General features: G+C 48.1%; 1 protein-coding gene across 1 annotated transcript in view; it reads right to left on the bottom strand.

Moving 5' to 3' along the window:
* Nucleotides 1-25,531, bottom strand: part of ATP10A (ATPase phospholipid transporting 10A (putative)) — a 189,891-nt gene that overhangs the window by 99,245 nt on the left and 65,115 nt on the right. Inside the window, exon 2 of the mRNA XM_023190428.3 lies at nucleotides 1,287-1,491. Within this exon, the coding sequence (XP_023046196.2) occupies nucleotides 1,287-1,491 (205 nt within the window). The remainder of the gene's footprint in view (nucleotides 1-1,286; nucleotides 1,492-25,531) is intronic.

The following is a 25,531-nucleotide window of genomic DNA, read 5'->3' on the forward strand; positions in this document are numbered from 1 at the left end:
CAGCTCTCCTGATCTAAATGACATCACTCCATTAACAACAAAAAATACTATTTTAAATTTTTATGTCTGCATTGCCTTATTCCAAAAAGATTTGAGGCAGTTCACAAAAATACACTTGGCATAAAAGAAGGTAAAAAAAAGTAGCTGAGGAAATCATGGCGGAAATCAGCACGGTGGAACACTCAGGCAGATGCTTGTGCGGCAGTGACACCTGCCACAGGCGGGCCGGGCGGGCGAGGCGCGGGGTACCTGGTCTGCGGCAAGTGTGTCAGGCGTCTCCCCCTGTGACGGTGGCCGGGGGCATCTAGAGCGGAGACAGGGATGCTAGAGCCCCCCACAATCCTGCCCAGCCGATCGCTCACCCCCCACTCCCTACAGTGCCCTCGCTGAGGTCCACAGAGGGCAGAGCCCACTGCCCCAGGGAAGCCCGATGGGCTGGTGCTGAGGCCGATGCGGGAGGGCACTGTCTGATAGAGGAGGAAACCCCAGTGGCGTCCTGCCTGTGAACCAGAGGCCGGCCTCCCCACCCTGAGGCAGGCCGACTCAGACCTGCTCTCTAGGCCAGAGCAGGGCTGGGAGGAGGGGGCTCGGGAGGAGAAGGCGCGGGCCAGGCCCATTTCCTTCTAGGGTCTTCCTGATCTCTGAGGGCTCCTGCCCTGTCAGTTCACCTGGCATTAGCGCCTCGCACCCCGGCACAGACCTGGTGAGTGCGGCCCTTTCTCCCCGGAGCAGGGACAGAGGCTGGGCAGCCCCATGGAGTCGGTGTGTGAGCGCAGCTGTCAGATCTGTTTCCCTCCAGCCTCCCACCCCTCACCCTGCTGCACGGTGGCCGGGGCACACCAGAGGCAGGATTCAGCTACGAAGACCTGGCGCCGAACCCAAACACCCTTGAGGAGAAAACGTTCCTGAGCATCCTGGTGGGAACAGGCCGTGACTCCTGCTGTGTTGCCATTTAGTGAACCGGTGAAACTGCTAGGTACATGTTGACCATCAGCTGGTCACAAATGGTCCTTGTAACTTTACAGGAACAAATAACATTCTGAGAAACTTAGACATGCACAAGGGAAATCAGAGTCAGAAAAACGGAGCCCTGCTTCCCACAGTCACAGGCAGGTCATGGGCTCAGGGAGGTCAGGGGTCCTCTCGGACCCTCAGACTCGTCTACTAGGAGAAACAACCTGGTCTGACAGAGAGGAAACTGCAGGTGCTCTGAGCCCCGGAAGGCTGTCACGGGGACCCTGTGTGGCTGTGATGCCTGTGAGGCCCTGGAAACGGGGGTCACTTACAAGCTCGGAGAAGCCGCGGACCACCTGCCGCCGCTTCAGGTTGGTCTCTCCATCCAGGTTGGCGGTCTCGATGTGGCACAGCCCGTCGGGGTCACTGGAGGACAGCAGCAGAATGTCCGCAGGGAAGATTTCGTTGCAGCGAAGACGCACAAAGTCTCCCACGTGGATTTCTTTCCAGAATCGGTTCACGTACTTTTTTTCTTCCCTGGAAAACAGACTTTGATTAATGAAACTCACGAGACATCCGTCATGGCTGGATCTGGGTGATGGCCACATGGGGCTCATGTGGCAATTCTTTCTACTTTTGCATAGGCTGAACATTTTCATAATAAACAGGTGTTTTAAAAAGAATATTTGGCCGGGTGTGGTGGCTCACGCCTGTAGTTCCAGCACTTTGAGAGACCGAAGTGGGCAGATCATGAGATCAGGAGTTTGAGACCAGCCTGACCAACATGGCAAAACTCCGTCTCTACTAAAAATACAAAAATTAGCCGGGTGTGGTGGAGCATGTCTGTAATCCCAGCTACTCAGGAGGCTGAGGCAGGAGAATCACTTGAACCTGGGAGGCGGAGGTTGCGGTGAGCTGAAATCATGCCACAGAACTCCAGCCTGGGCGACAGAGTGATATTCCGTCTCAGAAAAAAACAAAAAAGAAAAAAAAGAAAGAATATTCATACCACTGAAGCCCACTCAAAGTAGAAGAGTATCCATAAAGGCCACATATTGTATGACTCCATTTACATGAAATATACAGAACAAGCAAATGCATAAAGACAGAAAGTGGATTTGCAGCTGCCAAGGGCTGGGGGACAAGGGAGTATGAGTCACAGCTTAATGGCAAGAGGCTTCTTTCTAGGAAGATACGAATATACTGGAATTAGTGACAGCTGCACACCACTGAATGCACTTGAATTTTTCACTCTTAAATGATTAAAATGACCACTCCTACTTCTACACTCAGAAGAGCCGAACGCAGTGACTCGACCAGGCATAGCAAGCCAATGTTCACAGCAGCATCACTCAGAATTGCTAGGAGGCGGGATAATCCACGTATCCATGAACAGGTGGATGACAAACAAAATGGAGTATTATCCAGTCATAAAGAGAAATGCTATAATACTGAAGACACTACGCCAAGTAAAATGAGCCAGTCACAAAAGGACAACTCTTGTCGGTTCCGCTTAATACCAGGTGCCCGGAGTGGGCAAATTCAGAGACAGAAAGTGGATTAGGGGCCACCAGTGGATGAGAGAGGCACAACGGGGAGTTATCGTTTTATGGACACAGAGTTGCTGTTTGGGGTGATGGAAAAGTTTTGGAAATATATCGTAGTGATGACTGTAGCACACTGTAAGTATCACTAATGTCACTGAATTTTAAAATTGTCAAAACGGCATTTTATGTGCATTTTACAATTTAAAAAATGTAAAATGGTTAAAATGTTAAATATATTTTGCGTGTTTCATCATAATAAAAAAACATAATTAAAACACGTGAAGTCATGGGAAACGGGACTTAAAGTGCAGCAGGTAAGGGAGACACTTGGCAGCTGGAAGGCCCCCTCACCTCCGAGGGACACATTCCAAGCCACCTGCTTAGAACAATGCCCAATACAGTCAGCCTGCAGAACCTACAAGTCACTATCAACAGATATTTACATTAAAACATACTTTTTAGATTTCTTCTTTAATTTTTTTTCCTGGAATAACAGGCTAACTAATGCCACAAAGGTCATTTGTAAGAGTTCCTTGAAGGCAGTTTTTGGCCATCTTTAAATAAGTGGAGGGACATAAATTTATCTGAACAAGATATGTTACAACAGGAAATCTCATCAAGAAATCCTCTGGGTTGCTGGGTGCCATGGTTCATACCTGTAATCCCAGCACTTTGGGAAGCCAAAGTAGGAGGATTGCTTGAGGCTGGGAGTTTTAGACCAGCCTAGACAACATAGTGAGACCCCATCTCTGCAAAAGAAAAAACTTAAAAAATTAGCTGGGCATTGTGTCATAAGCCTGTAGTCCCAGCTACTTGAGAGGCTGAGGCAGGAGCCTCACTTAAGCCCAGGAGATCAAGGCTGCAGTGAGCCGTGATGGCACCACTGCACTCCAGTCTGGGCGACAGAGTGAGGCCCTATCTCAAAAACAAACAAACAAACAAACAAACCTACCCTCTGGATGATACTGTAAAAGACTAAAAAGCACTAAAATGCATTTCATGTTAACCATAACCATCTTACTACTCCTCCCAGCCTACACCCTCCATAAAACTCTACTCTCGCCGGAATTCCAGAACAGCCAGGAGTTGGATCTGGAGGTGGACGGTATTGGCCACATCTGTCAGCTGCCTGAGCACTGGATGAGAAGTTTGGAGAGTCTGCAGAGCTAGGAAGCCACACACCAATTTTCTCACTTCTATTTTATTCCTCTGTGTGGATTTGAGGGATCCCCTGGCAAAGCTCAAGAGGCTCCTAGGAAGCCATCGGCTGCCCTAGAGGCTGAGGGGAGAAGAATCCCCTTTCATTTTAAATCTCTATGTTCTTAAATCCTCTAATTCAAGATCCACCAAATCAGTTGTGTACAAAGCAGAGCTCGGGGGCGCTACAGTGGGAACAAAGATGCTAGATGATGCGGTTCTGTCCTCAAAAACAAACGCAAGGCAAGCTGTCGCCACCAGAGAGCGCCCTTTGGGGGCTGTGGAGTCAAGCTCCTGAAAGTGGTCCCGAAGTTGTCCTTCCTGGGCTCACGCAAGCATTCCTCAGAGCTGCCTCTCCGGCGCGGCAAGCTCGGTCACCTGCAGGCCATGTGGTCCCAGCACGGTCTGTCCCGAACCATGGGGTCCTCTGGCCATGCAGAGGCTCCTTCCTCAGGCCCCAGCCCGAGGTCTGAGAGGAGGCATGGCAGTGACCCCCAACCCCGGGCCGCCCAGCTTGCGACGGCCAATCTGACCCCTTTCGAGCACAGACAGGAAGCTTTGATGACTGAGACACTGACATGTCTAGCCATGTGCCTGCTTCCTTTTCCAAAGGTCAAGCCTTGACTTCACGTCATTACAAGCTTTTTCGTCCTTCCTTCTCACAGGCACCTGCTGGGCTCCTACAGAGGGCACGAAGCCATTTGAAAGGGCCTGTCCCTTTGGAAGGACGTTACCCGACGCTCAGTCACAGTTCGCTCACAGAGGAGGAAGGCAGCCTATGCCGGAGCCTCGGCGGGGCGGGCTTTGTGGCGATGGGGTCCCCAGGAGGCCGGGCAGTCCTGGGCCTCACCCTGGGCGGAGGAGGAGAGACACTGCAAGGCACTGTCTCTGTTCAGTTTATGTTAACTACATTCCATGTATAACCCTCATCCAAAATAAAGTCGGTTTCCATCTGCTTTGTAATCATAAAACAACAGCTTGCCTGCCCCATCCAGGAAGCTTTTAAAACAGAAACGTCAGGGGAGGCATCTGGGCTCTGAAGGAGATTGCCCCCAAGGACCCTCCACACATGGAGAGACCGAGGTGCCATGTGGAGACCTCAGGTCACTGTCCTGGTTTGCGGGGGTGAGGGAGAGGGTTCCTCATGGGCTGCAGAAAGGACGCTGGCTTCTAAGAAAAGGCCCTGTCCAGGTGCAGTGGCTCATGCCTGTCACCCCAGCACTTTGGGAGGCCAAGGCAGGTGGATGACAAGGTCAGGAGTTCAAGACCAGACTGACCAATATGATGAAACCCGTCTCACCAAAAATACAAAAATTAGCCATGTGTGGTGGTGCATGCCTGTAATCCTAGCTATTCAGGAGGCTGAGGCAGGAGAATCGCTTAAATCTGGGAGGTGGAAGCTGCAGTGAGCCAAGATCGCGCCAGTGTACTCCAGCCTGGGTGACAGAGCGAGACTCCATCTCAAAAAAAAAAAAAAAGGCCCCACAGTTCACAGAAATCCCTACCAGGGACAGACCCTGGAAGACTCAGATTCGGGAATCCCTTATGAAGGCACAGCGGGACAGGCCCCTCATTACTGCAGCAGACCAAAAAGGCAAGAGATGCCTCGGGGGCCCAAACCCTGCAACCACTCCAGCTGGAGCACCCGGCAAGGAGCCTGGGCCGCATCAACCCTGCCATGTCATCATTGGCTGCATTTCCTTGATTTTTAATCTTCTTATGATACAGACATATATATAGATATGTGTTTGTATATATAACTGTATCATAGATATATATCTCATGATATAGGCAGATACAGGTATGTGTTTGTATTTATGTATGTGTAGCCCTCCTTTCCATGGGGGTATATCTTATTTTTTTCCAGCCTTTCCTAATGTTCCCTGAACTGTGTCTCCCCAGAGACTATTTGGAGAGAGAGGCTCTAAAGAGGATTCAAGTTAGAATGAGGCATAAGGCTAGGCCCAAATGCAAAGTGGCTGGTGTCCTTATAAGAGAAAGAGGCAGCAGAGGCGTGCACACACAGCTGTGAGGACAGGGAGAACACGGTGAGGGGAGCGGCCTCAGGAGGACCCGTCCTGTCCACACCTCGGTGTGTGACTTCAGGGTTCCAGAACTGTGAGGTGATACATTCCTGCTGTTGAAGACACCCCATCTGTGGTCCATTGCTACAACAGCCCGAACTGATGAATACACTTAATAACATCCATTCTTGTGACTCTGGCTGGAAGGAGCAGCTCACAGCCTGTAGTGACAGAAACTCAGGGGCAGGCAGAAGCTGTGAGTGGCAGGAGGGGCATCTCACCCCGCAATTTATCCCCACGTGCAGGTTCTACACACCCCCAAGACAGAAATCCACCCCACTGGCACAACACTCTAACACCAGCCGCTCAACACGCCCTTCTTGGGGCTTTTATCAGCGCAGACATCTAGAGACAGGAAGAACAGCTGGCTGGGGAAGTCTGCCTTTGCTACTCAAGAGGACATCAGGGGGCGGAGCGTGTCCGGGTCTCTGGCCCCGGTGGCTGGAATGGGGGCACCACCCACCTTGCCCAGGGGCAGGGTCTGCTTGGAGAAGGGACAGAGTCCAACGGTGACCAACTTTGAGTTCAAGAAGCTGGTGGGGCTGTGCGGGGCGGGCTCTCAGGAGGTGTCTCCAGCTTTAAAGACAGGCACATGGAGACAGAAATATTTGGGGGTCTTAAGCACAGACGTGACAGCAGCCCCCCACTGTGGATGCCATCACTGAGAGCACCAGGGAGAAGTGTGGGGAGATGGAGAGCTGAGGGCTGAGGACAGGCCACGCACGCAAGGTCGTGCCCAGGCAGGGAAGCCGGTGGAGTGGCCGGGGGCAGAGAGGCGCCATGCCAGCACATGGCATCGGGGTGGGCCAGGGCTGACCACACAGGGGAAACGGGGGCACAGGGTTCCTGGGTGCTGCCACCCCCGCCGGCAGCCACAGGCCTGCCTCCACACCTCGGCCTTCACCTCCCACGGCCGAGTGAACATGGCTGGAAGGACATCTTGAATGTGTGCCTGTCATCACCGCAGTTTTACTCCGTTTTTGGAGACAGTAACTTCCAGTGGCACATCCATGTAGACAGACGGTCCTCTTGTTCATCACTCAAGCACATTTCATGCCCAGCTGTAGCGAGACCACGCAGTCTTTTGAAAGACAGAACTGTTCTTCAGAAGTGGACCTCCCCTACAAAGGCCATGGATGACTAAGAGCTTGGGACAGGTCTTTAGGCCACACCAGCAGGAGCTCTAGATGCTAAATTCCTCTCAGCATTGAGACATCATTATCATCTTAATAGTAATAACAACATTAAAAAATCGGCGAAGCTGTGCTAGGTATCCTATTATGACCCAGGCCTGCACAGAACATGTCAGTCTCTACCTCAGTGAGCCGGCCCGCGATCCTGACAGTACGGTCCCACTTACAGACATGGAAACCAAACATGCAGAGACTGACCTCCCCAGAGTCACACAAACCTAGAGTCTGGAAGCCTTAGAGAGATTTGGTTTTGAAAGCACATCTGATCCTGTAGCCTAAAGGAGGAATATCTCATGAAGACTGTAAAATGCTAAGCAAAAAATTCTTCCATTTCTCCCTTTTAAATTATGCAGTGCAGAGACTAATGTGGTCTGAGATAAAATATCGCTATGTTTGAGAAAGGGTGGAGGCCAGGCACGGTGGCTCACATCTGTAATCCCAGCACTTTGGGAGGCTGAGGTGGGAGGATCATTTGAGTTCAAGAGTTCAAGGAGTTCAAGACCAACCTGGGCAACACGGTGAGACCCCATCTCTCCAAAATATACAAGAATGAGCTGGGTGTGTTGGCACACCTTGGTCCGAGCCACTCAGGAAGCTGAGGTGGGAGAATAGACTAGAGCCTGGGAAAGTTGAGGTGATAGTGAGCCCTGATCGTGCCACTGTACTCCAGCCTGGATGACAGGGCAGGACTCCTTCTCAAAAACAAACAAAAACAAAAACAAAAGGTGGGAGGAAAGGCAGACAGTTCCAGATGTGTGCCAGTGTTTGACGCAGACATGGAGTAACACAGTTCAGTCCATTTGCCAAAACCACTGTCAATGTGCAAGCAACTGGAGGGGGCTTGTCCAAGATCAGGAGTCACCAAACTGTGGTATTTTTTGCTACACACTGGGAAGTGCCCCCTACACCGGCCTGCGTAGATGAGGGGTGAGCTCCGCCCTCACTGGGACCACCTGCAGTCAGGACCATCTGAGCTGTGGCCACACAAGGACACTGCCCTCCCCCGGGCTCACCTTGGGGACTTCCCTCTGGGCTAAACAAGCCTCTGAGAGAGTTCCCGCTAGGGCAGGAGAGGTGTTTATTCTCCTGGCTTCAGGCTGCTTTGGTGGCTCCCAACGTGGGCAGGGCACACTTGACAACTGAGGGGCCCCAGTTGGGCCACCTGACAGGTTTCTTCTGCACAAAGCTGCCATACCCTTCCTCACAAAATCCCTCCTGCAGGAAACGTGTAGGAGCAGCACTAAACAGCTGTTTTCAGACTGATCAGTAATCAACAAGGAAGCTTCACATCTGGCCACGACTTTCTTTTTCTTTTTCTTTTTTTTTTTTATTGAGACAGAGTCTCACTCTGTCGCCCGGGCTGGAGTGCAGTGGCCGGATCTCAGCTCACTGCAAGCTCCGCCTCCCGGGTTCACGCCATTCTCCCACCTCAACCTCCGAGTAGCTGGGACTACAGGCGCCTGACACCATGCCCGGCTAGTTTTTTGTATTTTTTAGTAGAGACGGGTTTCACCACATTAGCCAGGATGGTCTTGATCTCCTGACCTCGTGATCCACCCGCCTCGGCCTCCCAAAGTGCTGGGATTACAGGCTTGAGCCACTGCGCCCGGCACGACTTTCATTTAGGGTCACAAAACCACGGTGCACACAGTCTCAAGTGCGTTGATGACTCACCCCCAGCAAGACAGGGCGCCGGCCCAGAAGCCAGGACTCTGAGTGCCCGGGTTCCTGAGCTGCAAAACGGGGGTCTACAGTATCGCTACAGTCTCCCCCAGCAGACACTGACCCATTTCCCGGTAGCCCTCTGCTCCTGTCCGACCCGCTTTATGCTCTTCTGGCTGTCACCGGACTGTCAACAGTCACTGCTCAATTAAGTGAGAGGCTGTGGCCACTATTTTGACTTCACATCTCGTGTTTTCTTTTTGAGCATGGTTTTCCCTCACCATTACTGTTGAAGTGAGTGTTTGATTTTGACTGACACAATCAGAAATAGTACAAATGAGCAGCGTGCTACATCTTATATTTGATCTGTGGTTTGGAATTAAAGCAAAAGCTGTTATTTTGATTTTTTTTTTTTTAATTAGAAAGATGGTAAGATTGCTCACAGAATTTCCATGAAATGGAGAACACAGACGATACTGCTTGAGGTGCGGTGGTATATAAAATATGACTATGTGTTTACTATCATTCTGTATTATTTCACTGGAACAGAACAATTAATCCCTACAAAGAGAAAGCTTCAATTAAACCTGTGTTACATTTGACTAAACCTAGAAAAATCTGGATGCTTTGTGCCTTACAGACAAAACAGGTAATGTGTTATTTTGTGGGGCTTTTTGTTTTTGAGACAGGGTCTTGATCTGTCATTCAGGCTGCAGTGCAGGGCTGTGACGATAGCTCACTGCAGCCTCCAACTTTTGGGCTGAAGGGATCCTCCCTCCTCAGCCTACCAAGTAGTTGGGATGACAGGTGTGTACCACCACACCCAGCTAATCTGTTTTTTATTTTTTGTAGAGATGGGGTTTCACCATGTTGCCTAGACTGGTCTGGAACTCCTGGGCCCAAATATCCACCCGACTCAGCCTCCCAAAGTGCTGGGATTACAAGAGCGAGCCCCCACGCCGGGCCAGAATACATTTTTTAAGAAAAAAGAAGACATGTTAATGAACCTAACATGCAGACCAACTAGACTGAGGCCTCCCGAGTGAGGTCAGCCTGGGGGACTCCTTTGCCCAACTAACAGGAGAAGTGCGTAATCCTTTAAACCAACAGAGCAAATGTGAAACCAGGACACAGTGAGACGAGCACTAAATGGGAGGATCACCACAAGAGATCCAAGAATCTTGTGGAATAATCATTAGTGCCAAGGCCCGATGCCTTGGGAATAAGAAAACCCTTCATGGAATTTATTTTTCAGACGGTGGACAAATAAAGAAGTGTGTGTGTGTGTGTGTGTGTGTGTGTGTGTGACAGAGAGAGAGAGAAAAAATAATTTTACATCACTTTAAAAAGACCAAACAAGACTCTAAAATTATTGCAGATTTAATATACACTCATTATACAACAGGCAGAGAAGTAGAAAGCCCAGAAAGCCAGCAACAATAGCTTTCAAGGGTTTCTCAGCCGTCAGCGCTGTTGAGATCTGGGGCCGGATATCCTTGATGGTGGACGGCTCTGGGCTCTGCAGTTTGCTGAGTACCAGCCCCAGCCTCCCCCTATAGATGCCAGTAGGGCCCTCTCCTAACAAGTCGTGACAACCTAAAACGGCTCCAGACATTGCCAAATGCCTCCTGGGGGGCCAAATCGCTCCCGGTTGAGAAATGCTGCTTTAAAACACCCAGGACGAACATTCTGGAAAATGGATTATTAAGTAAATGTTTACAGGACCAACATATTTTTAAAATCACGAAGGTGAGAACTCAGCACCGAAACAGGAATGGCAGAATCCGCAGCGGGAACGTGAGCCAAGGATGTTGCATAATGCCCAGAATGTGTCTTCCTTCCACCATAAACTGAAACATCTGCTCCTTCAGTGAGATGCGCTAATGGATTCTGAATCGAATACCAAAAGTGAGAGGCAGCGAGAAATGATAGTTGGAGTGCTTTTTCTGGAGTGAATCTCCTGATAGCAAAATTGCCAAAAATACGGTAGTATAGACTAGATGCACAAAATGTATTTTCTGAACTACTTTCTATTCTGTATGTATCCTCGAGGTGACGTGAGCGCTAAGCAATGTCCCGGATCTGTGGAAGCACATGTGTGCATGGAGCAGACTACTCAAATGAGTCAAGCTGAATGGAAAATACTGGTCACTCTGCGGTAAGTCGGAAAGGGCTGAACGTTGTCCCAGCAGAACTCACCCCCAGAAAGCAGGGCCTCTGGCCTCTTTTTAGAATGAAGAAAGGATGCAGAGTTTCTCAGCCCAGAGAATGTGACACACCATGCTATGCTCACATCGCACAATTATTCACTACAATGCAACACTGAACACCCAAATTAAATCTATTTTCCCCAGGAAACACTAGTTTGTGAAAACAAAATGATGCCTAAAAACAAGATCACTTACAAACCTCTTAGTAAGTTTTAACATGAAACTTTTCTTTTCCAACAAATCATTTCTACTGTGGTCTTTTCTGGATATAATGGTACATTCTCAAAGTATCTTAGTAGACTTCAAGACATCTCGATAATACTGCCCACTAGTAATGGATGGAAAACACTCGGGAGCACTTCTAGCGTTTTCAAGGTAATTTCTTGAAATTACCTTGAATGCATTAATTTATTCATTGGTATGACAATCCCAGGAAATGGGTAGGAGTTGTCTGCTCCTTATGCCTATGGAGAAGTTTTGTGTTTTAAATATTTTTTCCTAAGAGGCTGCAGCAATTCACACTCCTCCATCAGTATCTAAGAGTCCCCAGGCCCGTTTTTCTGCAAAACCAGTTGCTTTCTTCTGTCTTTTTAAAACCTCCCTGCAAGTGTGTGTGTGTGTGTGTGTGTGTGTGTGTGTGTGTGTGTGTGTGTTTTAAACAAAGACAGGGTCTTGCTCTGTCGCCCAGGCTGGAATGCAGTGGCACGATCTCGACTCACTGCAACCTCCAGCTTCCGGGTTCAGCAATTCTCCTGCCTCAGCCTCCCCAGTAGCTGGGATTACAAGCGTGCACCACCACACCTGGCTATGGCTGGACATCTACTATTCTTTTAATGTGCATCTCCCTGCCATCCAGACCACTTGGCAGGCTCCTCTGTGAATTAACCCTGCATGTTTCCCCTTCAATCTTTCTTTTTTTTTTTCTTATTTATTTATTTAGTTAGTTAGAGACAGGGTTTCACTCTGCTGACCGTGCTGGAGTGCAGTGACACAATCTAGCTTACTGCAGTGGCACAACCATAGCTCACTGCGGCCTCGACCTCCCGGGCTTAAGCAATCTTCCTACCTTGGCCTCTGGAGTAGCTGGGAGTAGCTAGCATACACCACCATGCCCAACAGTTTTCTGACTTGGTTGTAGAGATGGAGTCTTGCTATGTTTCCCAGGGTGGTCTCAAACTCCTGGGCTCCAGCAATTCTCTCGCCTCAGTCTCCCAAAGCACTGGGATTACAGGTGTGAGCCAGCATGCCTGGCCTCCTTCATTTGTTCTATTGTATTCTTTCCTCCCTTCTTGACAACGAAACCTGTGAGAGCATTCATATTGAGAATATTAACCCCTTTTCTGTCTTTTGCCTTGTAAATATTTTTCTCTAAGAACCATGGTTTGTCGGTTTTAAAATTTCTAGTTGTGGCATAATTTTGTTTTATAATCCTTTCAGATTTTTATATAGTTAAATACAGCTGACTTCTCCAGGCCTGGCTAAGACAGTCGCCTATGTCCCTGTATTATACATGTTGTTTCCAAGTATTGCTTGTTTGGTTTTTGTGGGAGGAGTGCAGAGCATTTGAAAAAAAAAAAAAATTTAAATGGTCAAACCAACTGATGTTCATTTTCCTCTGTTACAACCTGATCATCCAATGCTGTTTCTTCCAGACAGCCAATGTGTCAATGTTGCTGACTAGTGCTTTTCCCACTGAACCTACATACCCACGCTGTTATAGATAATATCATTTGATTTGGGCTTATTAGGTTCCAGTAATCTACTTGTCCTCTCTCATGTCAACCCCATATGTCATGATAGATCAGTGCCACCATCAGCCTCAGTGCTGAGAGGGGTCTTCATGCAAAGGTACCTGCTCAGGGTGGAGCCCAGAGACTGGGCCCTGCGGCAGCACACTGGGGAGGTCCTGCTCTGCTCTCTGCAAAGACAGTGGCCACCAGCCCTTCCCCTGTCCCAGCCAGTCTGAGGTCCCATAGCCACCAGGAGGGCTCAGGCAGTATACCCCAAAGCCTCGACAAATGCCCATGCAGGTCGTTTGTCATAGTAAAGGGGGCCGACCCCAGACTCATGTGGGTGACAGATGTTGCATGTATTTAAATGACCCTGTAAATGCTCCCTGGGGGTTAGACGGCCTACTGCAGCCTCTATGTGGATGTCCAACCCCAACCCCCAAAGCACTGGCCTGGGGAGGATGAGGCCCATGTTTAGAATTCAGTCTTAGAGCACGAAGCGCACACTGCACCAGGCTCCTCCAGAGGGTTAATTCACCTCCAGGAGACTTATTTGGAGTTTGAATTTTGTGGCTTTGGGGTCTATCAGGGCAGGGCTCTGATCGCTGAGACCATCTTTACCTGTACAACTTCACCTGCAGCCCCAGTTCCAATACCTGGTACAAAAAATTGCTCCTTTTCAATTTTTATTTATTTATTTATTTATTTATTTATTTATTTATTTATTTATTTTATTTTTTATTATACTTTAAGTTCTAGGGTACATGTGCATAACGTGCAGGTTACATATGTATACATGTGCCATGTTGGTGTGCTGCACCCATCAACTCGTCAGCAACCATCAATTCATCATTTATATCAGGTATAACTCCCCAACGCAATCCCTCCCCCCTCCCCCCTCCCCATGATAGGCCCCAGTGTGAGATGTTCCCCTTCCCGAGTCCAAGTGAGCTCATTGTTCAGTTCCCACCTATGAGTGAGAACATGCGGTGTTTGGTTTTCTCTTCTTGTGATAGTTTGCTAAGAATGATGGTTTCCAGCTGCATCCATGTCCCTACAAAGGACGCAAACTCATCCTTTTTTATGGCTGCATAGTATTCCATGGTGTATATGTGCCACATTTTCTTAATCCAGTCTGTCACTGATGGACATTTGGGTTGATTCCAAGTCTTTGCTATTGTGAATAGTGCCGCAATAAACATACGTGTGCATGTGTCTTTGTAGTAGAATAATTTATAATCCTTTGGGTATATACCCAGTAGTGGGATGGCTGGGTCATATGGTACATCTAGTTCTAGATCCTTGAGGAATTGCCATACTGTTTTCCATAATGGTTGAACTAGTTTACAATCCCACCAACAGTGTAAAAGTGTTCCTATTTCTCCACATCCTCTCCAACACCTATTGTTTCCTGATTTTTTAATGATTGCCATTCTAACTGGTGTGAGATGGTATCTCATTGTGGTTTTGATTTGCATTTCTCTGATGGCCAGTGATGATGAGCATTTTTTCATGTGTCTGTTGGCTGTATGAATGTCTTCTTTTGAGAAATGTCTGTTCATATCCTTTCCCCACTTTTGGATGGGGTTGTTTGTTTTTTTCTTGTATATTTGTTTGAGTTCTTTGTAGATTCTGGAAATGAGCCCTTTGTCAGATGAGTAGATTGCAAAAATTTTCTCCCATTCTGTAGGTTGCCTGTTCACTCTGATGGTAGTTTCTTTTGCTGTGCAGAAGCTCTTTAGTTTAATGAGATCCCATTTGTCAATTTTGGCTTTTGCTGCCGTTGCTTTTGGTGTTTTAGACATGAAGTCCTTGCCCATGCCTATGTCCTGAATGGTACTACCTAGATTTTCTTCTAGGGTTTTTATGGTATTAGGTCTAACATTTAAGTCTCTAATCCATCTTGAATTAATCTTCGTATAAGGAGTAAGGAAAGGATCCAGTTTCAGCTTTCTACTTATGGCTAGCCAATTTTCCCAGCACCATTTATTAAATAGGGAATCCTTTCCCCATTTCTTGTTTTTCTCAGGTTTGTCAAATATCAGATGGTTGTAGATGTGTGGCATTATTTCTGAAGGCTCCGTTCTGTTCCATTGGTCTATATCTCTGTTTTGGTACCAGTACCATGCTGTTTTGGTTACTGTAGCCTTGTAGTATAGTTTGAAGTCAGGTAGCGTGACGCCTCCGGCTTTGTCCTTTTGACTTAGGATTGTCTTGGCAATACGGGCTCTTTTTTGGTTCCATATGAACTTTAAAGCAGTTTTTTCCAATTCGGTGAAGAAACTCATTGGTAGCTTGATGGGGATGGCATTGAATCTATAAATTACCTTGGGCAGTATGGCCATTTTCACAATATTGATTCTGCCTATCCATGAGCATGGTATGTTCTTCCATTTGTTTGTGTCCTCTTTGATTTCACTGAGCAGTGGTTTGTAGTTCTCCTTGAAGAGGTCCTTTACATCCCTTGTAAGTTGGATTCCTAGGTATTTTATTCTCTTTGAAGCAATTGTGAATGGAAGTTCATTCCTGATTTGGCTCTCTGCTTGTCTGTTACTGGTGTATAAGAATGCTTGTGATTTTTGCACATTAATTTTGTATCCTGAGACTTTGCTGAAGTTGCTTATCAGCTTAAGAAGATTTTGGGCTGAGACGATGGGGTTTTCTAAATACACAATCATGTCATCTGCAAACAGGGACAATTTGACTTCCTCTTTTCCTAACTGAATACCCTTGATTTCTTTCTCTTGCCTGATTGCCCTAGCCAGAACTTCCAACCCTATGTTGAATAGGAGTGGTGAGAGAGGGCATCCCTGTCTTGTGCCAGTTTTCAAAGGGAACTTTTCCAGTTTTTGCCCATTCAGTATGATATTAGCTGTGGGTTTGTCATAAATAGCTCTTATTATTTTGAGGTACGTTCCATCAATACCGAATTTGTTGAGCGTTTTTAGCATGAAGGGCTGTTGAATTTTGTCAAAAGCCTTTTCTGCATCTATTGAGATAATCATGTGGTTCTTGTCTTTGGTTCTGTTGATATGCTGGATTACGTTGATTGATTTGCGAATGTTGAACCAGCCTTGCATCCCAGGGATGAAGCCCACTTGATCATGGTGGATAAGCTTTTTGATGTGCTGCTGAATCCGGTTTGCCAGGATTTTATTGAGGATTTTTGCATCGATGTTCACCAGGGAGATTGGTCTAAAATTCTCTTTTTTTGTTGTGTCTCTGCCAGGCTTTGGTATCAGGATGATGCTGGCCTCATAAAATGAGTTAGGGAGGATTCCCTCTTTTTCTATTGATTGGAATAGTTTCAGAAGGAATGGTACCAGCTCCTCCTTGTACCTCTGGTAGAATTCAGCTGTGAATCCATCTGGTCCTGGGCTTTTTTTGGTGGGCAGGCTATTAATTGTTGCCTCAATTTCAGAGGCTGCTATTGGTCTATTCAGGGATTCAACTTCTTCCTGGTTTAGTCTTGGAAGAGTGTACGTGTCCAGGAAATTATCCATTTCTTCTAGATTTTCTAGTTGATTTGCGTAGAGGTGTTTATAGTATTCTCTGATGGTAGTTTGTATTTCTGTGGGGTCGGTGGTGATATCCCCTTTATCATTTTTTATTGCGTCTATTTGATTCCTCTCTCTTTTCTTCTTTATTAGCCTTGCTAGCGGTCTGTCAATTTTGTTGATCTTTTCAAAAAACCAACTCCTGGATTCATTGATTTTTTGGAGGGTTTTTTGTGTCTCTATCTCCTTCAGTTCTGCTCTGATCTTAGTTATTTCTTGCCTTCTGCTAGCTTTTGAATGTGTTTGCTCTTGCCTCTCTAGTTCTTTTAATTGTGATGTTAGAGTGTCAATTTTAGATCTTTCCTGCTTTCTCTTGTGGGCACTTAGTGCTATAAATTTCCCTCTACATACTGCTTTAAATGTGTCCCAGAGATTCTGGTATGTTGTATCTTTGTTCTCATTGGATTCAAAGAACATCTTTATTTCTGCTTTCATTTCGTTATGTACCCAGTAGTCATTCAGGAGCAGGTTGTTCAGTTTCCATGTAGTTGAGCGGTTTTGATTGAGTTTCTTAGTCCTGAGTTCTAGTTTGATTGCACTGTGGTCAGAGAGACAGTTTGTTATAATTTCTGTTCTTTTACATTTGCTGAGGAGTGCTTTACTTCCAATTATGTGGTCAATTTTGGAATAAGTGTGATGTGGTGCTGAGAAGAATGTATATTCTGTTGACTTGGGGTGGAGAGTTCTATAGATGTCTATTAGGTCCGCTTGGTGCAGAGATGAGTTCAATTCCTGGATATCCTTGTTAACTTTCTGTCTCGTTGATCTGTCTAATGTTGACAGTGGAGTGTTGAAGTCTCCCATTATTATTGTATGGGAGTCTAAGTCTCTTTGTAAGTCTCTAAGGACTTGCTTTATGAATCTGGGTGCTCCTGTATTAGGTGCATATATATTTAGGATAGTTAGCTCTTCCTGTTGGATTGATCCCTTTACCATTATGTAATGGCCTTCTTTGTCTCTTTTGATCTTTGATGGTTTAAAGTCTGTTTTATCAGAGACTAGGATTGCAACCCCTGCTTTTTTTTGTTCTCCATTTGCTTGGTAGATCTTCCTCCATCCTTTTATTTTGAGCCTATGTATGTCTCTGCATGTGAGATGGGTCTCCTGAAGACAGCAGACTGATGGGTCTTGACTCTTTATCCAGTTTGCCAGTCTGTGTCTTTTAATTGGAGCATTTAGTCCATTTACATTTAAGGTTAATATTGTTATGTGTGATCTTGATCCTGCCATTATGGTATTAACTGGTTATTTTGCTCATTAGTTGATGCAGTTTCTTCCTAGGCTCGATGGTCTTTACATTTTGGCATGTTTTTGCAGTGGCTGGTACCGGTTGTTCCTTTCCATGTTTAGGGCTTCCTTCAGGGTCTCTTGTAAGGCAGGCCTGGTGGTGACAAAATCTCTAAGCATTTGCTTATCTGTAAAGAATTTTATTTCTCCTTCACTTATGAAACTTAGTTTGGCTGGATATGAAATTCTGGGTTTAAAATTCTTTTCTTTAAGAACGTTGAATATTGGCCCCCACTCTCTTCTGGCTTGTAGAGTTTCTGCCGAGAGATCTGCTGTCAGTCTGATGGGCTTCCCTTTGTGGGTAACCCGACCTTTCTCTCTGGCTGCCCTTAAGATTTTTTCCTTCATTTCAACTTTGGTGAATCTGGCAATTATGTGTCTTGGAGTTGCTCTTCTGGAGGAGTATCTTTGTGGCGTTCTCTGTATTTCCTGAATTTGAATGTTGGCCTGCCCTGCTAGGTTGGGGAAGTTCTCCTGGATGATATCCTGTAGAGTGTTTTCCAATTTGGTTCCATTTTCCCCCTCACTTTCAGGCACCCCAATCAGACGTAGATTTGGTCTTTTGACATAATCCCATACTTCTTGCAGGCTTTGTTCATTTCTTTTTCTTCTTTTTTCTTTTGGTTTCTCTTCTCGCTTCATTTCATTCATTTGATCCTCAATCGCTGATACTCTTTCTTCCAGTTGATCGAGTCGGTTACTGAAGCTTGTGCATTTGTCACGTATTTCTCGTGTCATGGTTTTCATCTCTGTCATTTCGTTTATGACCTTCTCTGCATTAATTAGTCTAGCTGTCAATTCTTCCACTTTTTTTTCAAGATTTTTAGTTTCTTTGCGCTGGGTACGTAATTCCTCCTTTAGCTCTGAGAGGTTTGATGGACTGAAGCCTTCTCTCATCTCATCAAAATCATTCTCTGACCAGCTTTGATCCGTTGCTGGCGATGGGCTGTGCTCCTTTGCAGGAGGAGATGCGCTCTTATTTTTTGAATTTCCAGCTTTTCTGCCCTGCTTTTTCCCCATCTTTGTGGTTTTATCTGTCACTGGTCTTTGATGATGGTGACGTACTGATGGGGTTTTGATATAGGTGTCCTTCCTGTTTGATAGGTTTCCTTCTGACTGTCAGGACCCTCAGCTATAGGTCTGTTGGAGATTGCTTGAGGTCCACTCCAGACCCTGTTTGCCTGGGTATCAGCAGCAGAGGTTGCAGAAGATAGAATATTGCTGAACAGCGAGTGCACCTGTCTGATTCTTGCTTTGGAAGCTTCCTCTCAGGGGTGTACTCCACCCTGTGAGGTGTGGGGTGTCAGACTGCCCCTAGTGGGGGATGTCTCCCAGTTAGGCTACTCAGGGGTCAGTGACCCACTTGGGCAGGCAGACTGCCCCTTCTCAGGTCTCAACCTCCGTGTTGGGAGATCCACTGCTCTCTTCAAAGCTGTCAGACAGAGTCGTTCACGTTTCACAGGCTTCTACTCCTTTAGCTGAGCCCTGTCCCCAGAGGCGCAGTCTACAGAGACAGGCAGGTTTCCTTGAGCTGCTGTGAGCTCCACCCAGTTCCAGCTTCCCAGCGGCTTTAGTTACCTACTTAAGCCTCAGTGATGGCGGGCGCCCCTCCCCCAGCCTCGCTGCTGCCTTGCGGTTAGATTGCCGCAGACTGCTGTGTTAGCAAGGAGAGAGGCTCCGTGGGCGTGGGACCCTCCCGGCCAGGTGTGGGATACAATCTCCGGTGTGCCGGTGTTACAGCGCAGTATTGGGGTGGGAGTTACCCGATTTTCCAGGTGTTGTGTGTCTCAGTTCCCCTGGCTAGGAAAAGGGACTCCCTTCCCCCTCGCGCTTCCCAGGTGAGGTGATGCCTCACCCTGCTTCAGCTCTCGCTGGTCGGGCTGCAGCAGCTGACCAGCACCGATTGTCCGGCACTCCCAAGTGAGATGACCCCAGTACCTCAGTTGAAAATGCAGAAATCGCCGGTCTTCTGTGTCGCTCGCGCTGGGAGATGGAGACTGAAGCTGTTCCTATTCGGCCATCTTGCTCCGCCCCCTCTTTTTTTTTTTTTTTTGAGATGGAGTTTCACTCTTATTGCCCAGGCTGGAGGGCAATGGCACGATCTTGGCTCACTGCAACCTCCACCTCCCAGGTTCAAGCGATTCTCCTGTCTCCGCCTCCCAAGTAGCTGGGATTACAGGCATGCACCACTACGCCCAGCTAATTTTTGTATTTTCAGTAGAGACAGGGCTTCTCCATGTTGGTCAGGCTGGTCTCGAACACTTGACCTCAGGTGATCCACTCACCTCGGCCTCCCCAAGTGCTGGGATTATAGGCATGAGCCACTGCACTCAGCCTCAATCTTATTTTTAAGACTGTCTTGGCTATTTGGAGGCATCATAAACTTTAAGGCCATTTTATTTAATTCCAAGAGAAGCCTCCGGATAGAAATGCACGCTGCACTTGGGAGAACGCGTACTGCGATCACACCTGCTCTCCCGCCCCACCCAGGGCCCTGGGAGATGCTGCACTGCCTCATGCACACTTACACCCTTTCGAAAGATATCGCCACTTTCTTCACAAAAGTCCTAAGCCTCTTGTTAAGTTTCTTCCTGAGTACTGTGCAGTTTTTGTTCCTATTTTTGTGGACCACCTTCCCCACTTCCCCTTCTAAGTGCTCATTGTACTCCCTGAGTGATTATAAGTAGTTCTCTGTAAGTGGCCACAGGTCTTCCCCAGCAGCTCCACTTCACTGGGTGTGAGTTCTGTTTGTTCAAACCATCTTCCGCTCCCTGGCTGCCAGGACGCTGTGGATGAATGGTTACTATTTTGGTTAGCATAGCACGCTTGGGTCAGCTTTCTAAAGTGATGGCAGATCCCTTTTCTAGAAAAGGCGAAGTGGCCTCCCAAGAGTTGTGAGCACATAGCTTTCCCCAAACTTACCTCAGGAGCAAGGGAAAATCAGCCTGGGGAACCAGGGCTTCCAGTTGCCTTTGTATACACAACTGACCTCCTTTCCACTGGAGGCCCACAGACCTCTGCAAGCCCAAGTTTTCTCCAAGATGCACTGCTCTGTGGGACTCACCCCAGGGTTCTTCAGCGCCGCACCAGTGCTGTCCAGGGACCCAGGGAACCCAAGTCCTGCCCCAGATGCCCAGGGATACAGCAGCTACCTCATTCAGGATGTGTACAGCAGGGAGAGAAGGGTTTCGTCCAGGACACCATTTCCCCAGAGCCCTCTGATTCCTCTAAATCAGAAATCTGAAGGTGGAAAGATTCCACTGATTATGAGGTCCCTCTGTCTCATTTTTCATTATGAGAGGATTAAAAACCAGACAGGGAGATTGATTTTCTCACTCATGTGAGGGTGGCAGCCTGGGTCAAAGCCCTCAGATGCGCCTTTTCCGGAGGCTTCTCTCGCAACGACTTACGGAAAGCACGTGTCCTCCGACCAGTCCCTTACTAACATCACCCTGCCCAGAGGCTAGCTTCTCCCACCACGCAGAACTAGAAATCACAAAAGCAACCTCTTTAATAGATAAACAAATACAAGCAGCCCAAAAAAATCTCCAGAAATATCTCCAAAAAATATCACAACAATATTTCTCCACAACATACTTACATATTTACTGCAAATATCCCTAAAATGTAACAGGCTACAGAGTATGATCAGTGAAGTACCTTAAGCAAACACACACTGCCCTGTCTTGGAAGACCCAGCCCTGGGAATAGAGGGGACTTTAACATGTGGATCAAAATGTACTAGGGAGACACGATGTCCCTGAGCACGGTGTGCAGTGACCTAAGACACCTTTGTGAATCCCGGCTTGGAAGCCAACATCAATTTTCCCAGTCAAGCATCCACAGCAGCAGGACCCTGGCGAAACTGACTTCATCCAGTAATATTCCAAGAATGGACAACAAGGCTGAAACTCAGAACTAACTACAAACTGAGTTTTCCTCCTTGGGTGAAATACGGTGAGAAGGGCCATGCCGATGGTCACCTTCTCTGGAGGCCACACATGCGGGTTTCACAAAGGCCATCGCAGAGTCATTGTCACCAGCCAGTCCCTGGGAGGTATGCCATTCCCGTTATCAGGATGAAGACACTGAGGATAGAGGGGGTTGAGTCAACGCCCAAAGACTCACAGCTGGAAGTTAGAACAGCAGTTCTAAGGAAGGCCCAAAACTCAACTGGCTCATGCCGCCCAATTTTAGAGTATTTGGGAGGCAGGGAGTGCTGAGAAACGGGCATCGCTGAATCACAGTGGCTCTCTCCTATCTTTATTTAGGAAAAGAACATTCTTTTTTTCTTTGGGAAAATGGTGTAGGTTACAACTGGTTATATCCCAGGTATCTTATGTGACCACACAAACATCCAACAGTGAGCAGTGCCCCTCTGGAGGGGCTGAATCAGCCAGGGCATCCCCACCTTCTCAGCATGAATCACGGCCACACAGCTCGGCCCGCCCGGGGCCTGGGGGCCACCCAGGACACCACCGTCCATGTGACTATGACACAGGCCTACGGAGGGAAGGCCTGCGCCAACGTGGCACCTCCAGTCCGATGTTTAACCCCTAATGAACGGCGACCTTGGGCTTTTCCTACCACCTGCTGAGACAGCGACGGCCTCTTCCCTGCATTCTGCCCCGTGATGTGAGATTGAACACCTTTCCTATTGTAAATAGCAACAAGAACTGTTTTACCATTTTTGGATTTCTGATGAGGAGAATAACAACCCAATGCCACTGAACGAGCTGATTTTGGTTTTAGTCACGTGTTACGACCCTTATGCTTTCCTAGCAGGAGTACTTGCTTTCCCAAAGTGTGCCAGGCAGGTGCCAGCACGAAGACACCTGTCCGGAAGTATTTCTTTAGATATCATGCTGTTTCTTCACTCTGCAGTCCTGTGTAGTAACACACACCAGGACATTTTTGACTTGTGCTGTAGTGTGGATGTTTGTTCCCTCCAGACCTCTGCTGAAGACCCATCCCCAGCGTTGGAGGTGGGGCCTCATGGGAGGTGTCTGGGTCATGGGGCTGGATCCCGCATGGAGAGATGACTGCCCTGGGGGTGTACGGGATGTGAGTGAGTTCTGGCTCTATTAGCTCCTGGGACAGCTGGTTGTTAAAGAGAGCCTGGCATCCACCTCCTCACCCTTTGGATTCTGTTCCCCTCTCCCTCCCCCATGCATGGAAGCAGCTTGAGGTTCTCAGCAGATGCAGATGCTGGTGCCGTGCTTCCTGTACAGCCTGCAGAACCATGAGCCAAATAAACCTCTTTTCTTTGTAAACTACCCAGCCTCAAATATTCCTTTATAGCAACACAAAATGAACAAGGACAATATGTGAAAATAGCTTGTTTCACGGCTAGGCATGGTGGTTCACACCTGTAATCTCAGCAATTTGGGAGGCCAAGGTAGGAAGACTGCTTGAGCCCAGGAGGTCAAGACTAGCCTGAGCTCTACAAAAAAACAAAAACAAGATTAACCAGGTGTGGTGGTGTACCCCTGTGGTCTCAGCTACTTGGGAGGCTGAGGCAGGAGGACTGCTTCAGCCCAGGAGGTTGAGGCTGCAGTGAGCCACAATAGCACCACTGCACTGCAGCCTGAACAAAAGAGCGATACCCTGTCTCAAAAAGAAAAAAAAAATAGCTTGTTTCAGAGCTTATGAGTGTGTCATCGGCCTCTTTCCTGCACACTGCCATGGTCTAATTATGGCCTGCGTGCATGCACGCAGCAATGCCCGAGCAGCTGGAATTGGAAAAGCAGCCTCCGTTCACGTACAAACGTGATGCTCCTGAGTCATCAGGGAGCTGCCAGCCCACCTCACAATGTGGCTTCTTCCCACCCACACTGGGGGACCTTCTCCCATAGTCATGGACCCTCCACGGGTGAGGCAGGCATCTGGAGTGTCATCAGAGCCACATGTGTCCTGGGCAGGTGCTACCTGCCTGGAAACTGCCTGATATCCCTCTGGGATGGGCCAACTAGGCCACAGGACAATGTGACACTTGACAGAAGGTGGTGACAGCAGTAATTTGAGCTGGCCTTGTAGAGGCCTTCCTCCTTCCGTAGCTTTGGAGATGTTTAAAAAATTTAAATTGCCAAATAATAGTTGTATGTAGTTACAGGACACAGTATCATGTTTTGATACATGTACACACTGTGGTGTGGTTAAATCAAACCACTGACATCTCACATACTCATCTTTTTTTCTGACGAGAACATTTAAAATCTACTCAGTTAGCAATTACTATTTACTAAATAGAAATACACATTGCTATTAACTATGGTCACGGTGCTGTAAAACAGATCCTAAAACGACTCCTCCTGTCTAAGGGAAACTTTGTATCCTTTGACCAAAATCCCCCCCAGTCCCCTCCACCCTCTGGGAACCCTCATTCTACTCTCTGCTTCTGTGAGTTTGACTTTTTTAGGTTCCATGTGTACGTGAGATCATGTAGTATTTGTCTTTCTGTGGCTGGCTTATTTCACTGATGATAATGTTCTCCAGGTTCATCTGTGCTGTTGCAAGTTCCAGTAAGTTGGAAACATAATTTTTTCAGAAAAGAATTCACAAAGTACATGTCTTTGTGAATGTAGACTCCTCAATGGCATGAGGAAAGGCCAGCCCCCTCAGAGAGAGGCCCCAGAGGCCAGTGCCATGGTGGCTGCCCTGGCCCCGGCCCCTGTCCCCATCCCACCCTTTCAGAGGTTCTGTGCTCCCTTGAACTCAACTCTCCAACTTTCCACCACACTTTTCCATTTTGTGCTAGGTTTTCTCTTTGAAATTACAGACTCTCTACGTTTGGAGACATGACACGATCTGGGCTCCAGTGCTGCAGCTCCGGAGTGCAGGCAGTGGGTCCTTGGGCCCCTCTCGGGGGGACAGCCTTCCAAGAAGGGCAGCCTGGCTCCACAGCCCGCAGATCCTTCCCTGTCACCGAGGTCAGAGCTGGGCTCCTCTGGCTGGCACTCTTTTGGGGCAGGCAGATCACCAGGGGACTGCCATCCTTGGGGGTGAGGATGGGGAGAGAGACCTTCAGCCCTTCCTTTACCCTCCACATGCCAGCACAGCCACGCTACCCGATCTCACCCTGGGCTGGCCCCTCATCAATGTCACACCCTCCAGGGACGTCGACAGGGATTAAACTGAGAGTGTGGTACCCAGAGAGCACAATGCGAAGTTTTCCAAGAAGAGAGTTAAATGTAAGACTTCTGTGTTATTATAGACTTCATTTTAAGCTTCTTAAAAATATAACCCTTGCAAAATTCATCAGGGTCACAAATCTGGAACCCGGCCTAGTTAACTGGAAGAGGGAGGGAGGCTCCGGGTTGCATTCAGCTGGCTTCTCCCATCACCGGAGTTAAGGAGCTCCTCAGCTTCAGGGACACAGGCGGTCTCAGCAATGAGAGCCCTGCCCTGGCAGGGGAGATGGACCCCAAAGCAACAACATCAAAACTCCAAACAAGTCTCGTGGAGGCGAATCAGCACTCTGGAGGCGCCTGGGGCAGTGTGCGCTTCACGCCGTAAGGTCTGAATTCTACAAACAGGCCGCACCCTCCCCAAGCCAGTGCTGGGGGAGGTGGGGGAATCCAGCGCCTGCCCAGTCCTCCTCCTGCCCCAGGCAATCTGAGGTCCCATAGCCACCAGGAGGGTTCAGACAGGAATCCCAAAGCCTCAACAGACACCCATGCAGGTCCTGTGTCATAGAAAAGGGGGCCAAAGCCCCGACTCACCTGGGTGACAGATGTCGTGTGTCATTAAATGACCCTGCAAACGCTCCCAGGGCTTAGACAGCCTACTGCAGCCTCCACGTGGATGTCCCACCAAATGGCCAGGGCGGCGCAAGGCAGCAAAGATTCAAGTTCACAGAGAAGGCACGCTCTTTTCCCGCCTGCGCTGTGCCGGACTCCCATCTGGCGAAACGGCGCCCAGGTCTCCACCGCTCAGTGAACTGGGCGACCTCAGACACTGAGCGGGAGAACAAACTCTGCAGACCACGGGGCAAAACCAGTTCCGTGATTCTGTGGAGCCGCCTGACAGCTGCGCCCCGTCCCTCCGCTCCTCCTCAGGGGGGCGCCGTGCGCCGCCCGCACCCACCAGCCCGGTACACGGATCCCACTCG

The sequence above is a fragment of the Piliocolobus tephrosceles genome, chromosome 6 (assembly GCF_002776525.5).
Source record: "Piliocolobus tephrosceles isolate RC106 chromosome 6, ASM277652v3, whole genome shotgun sequence".
NCBI lineage: Eukaryota > Metazoa > Chordata > Mammalia > Primates > Cercopithecidae > Piliocolobus > Piliocolobus tephrosceles.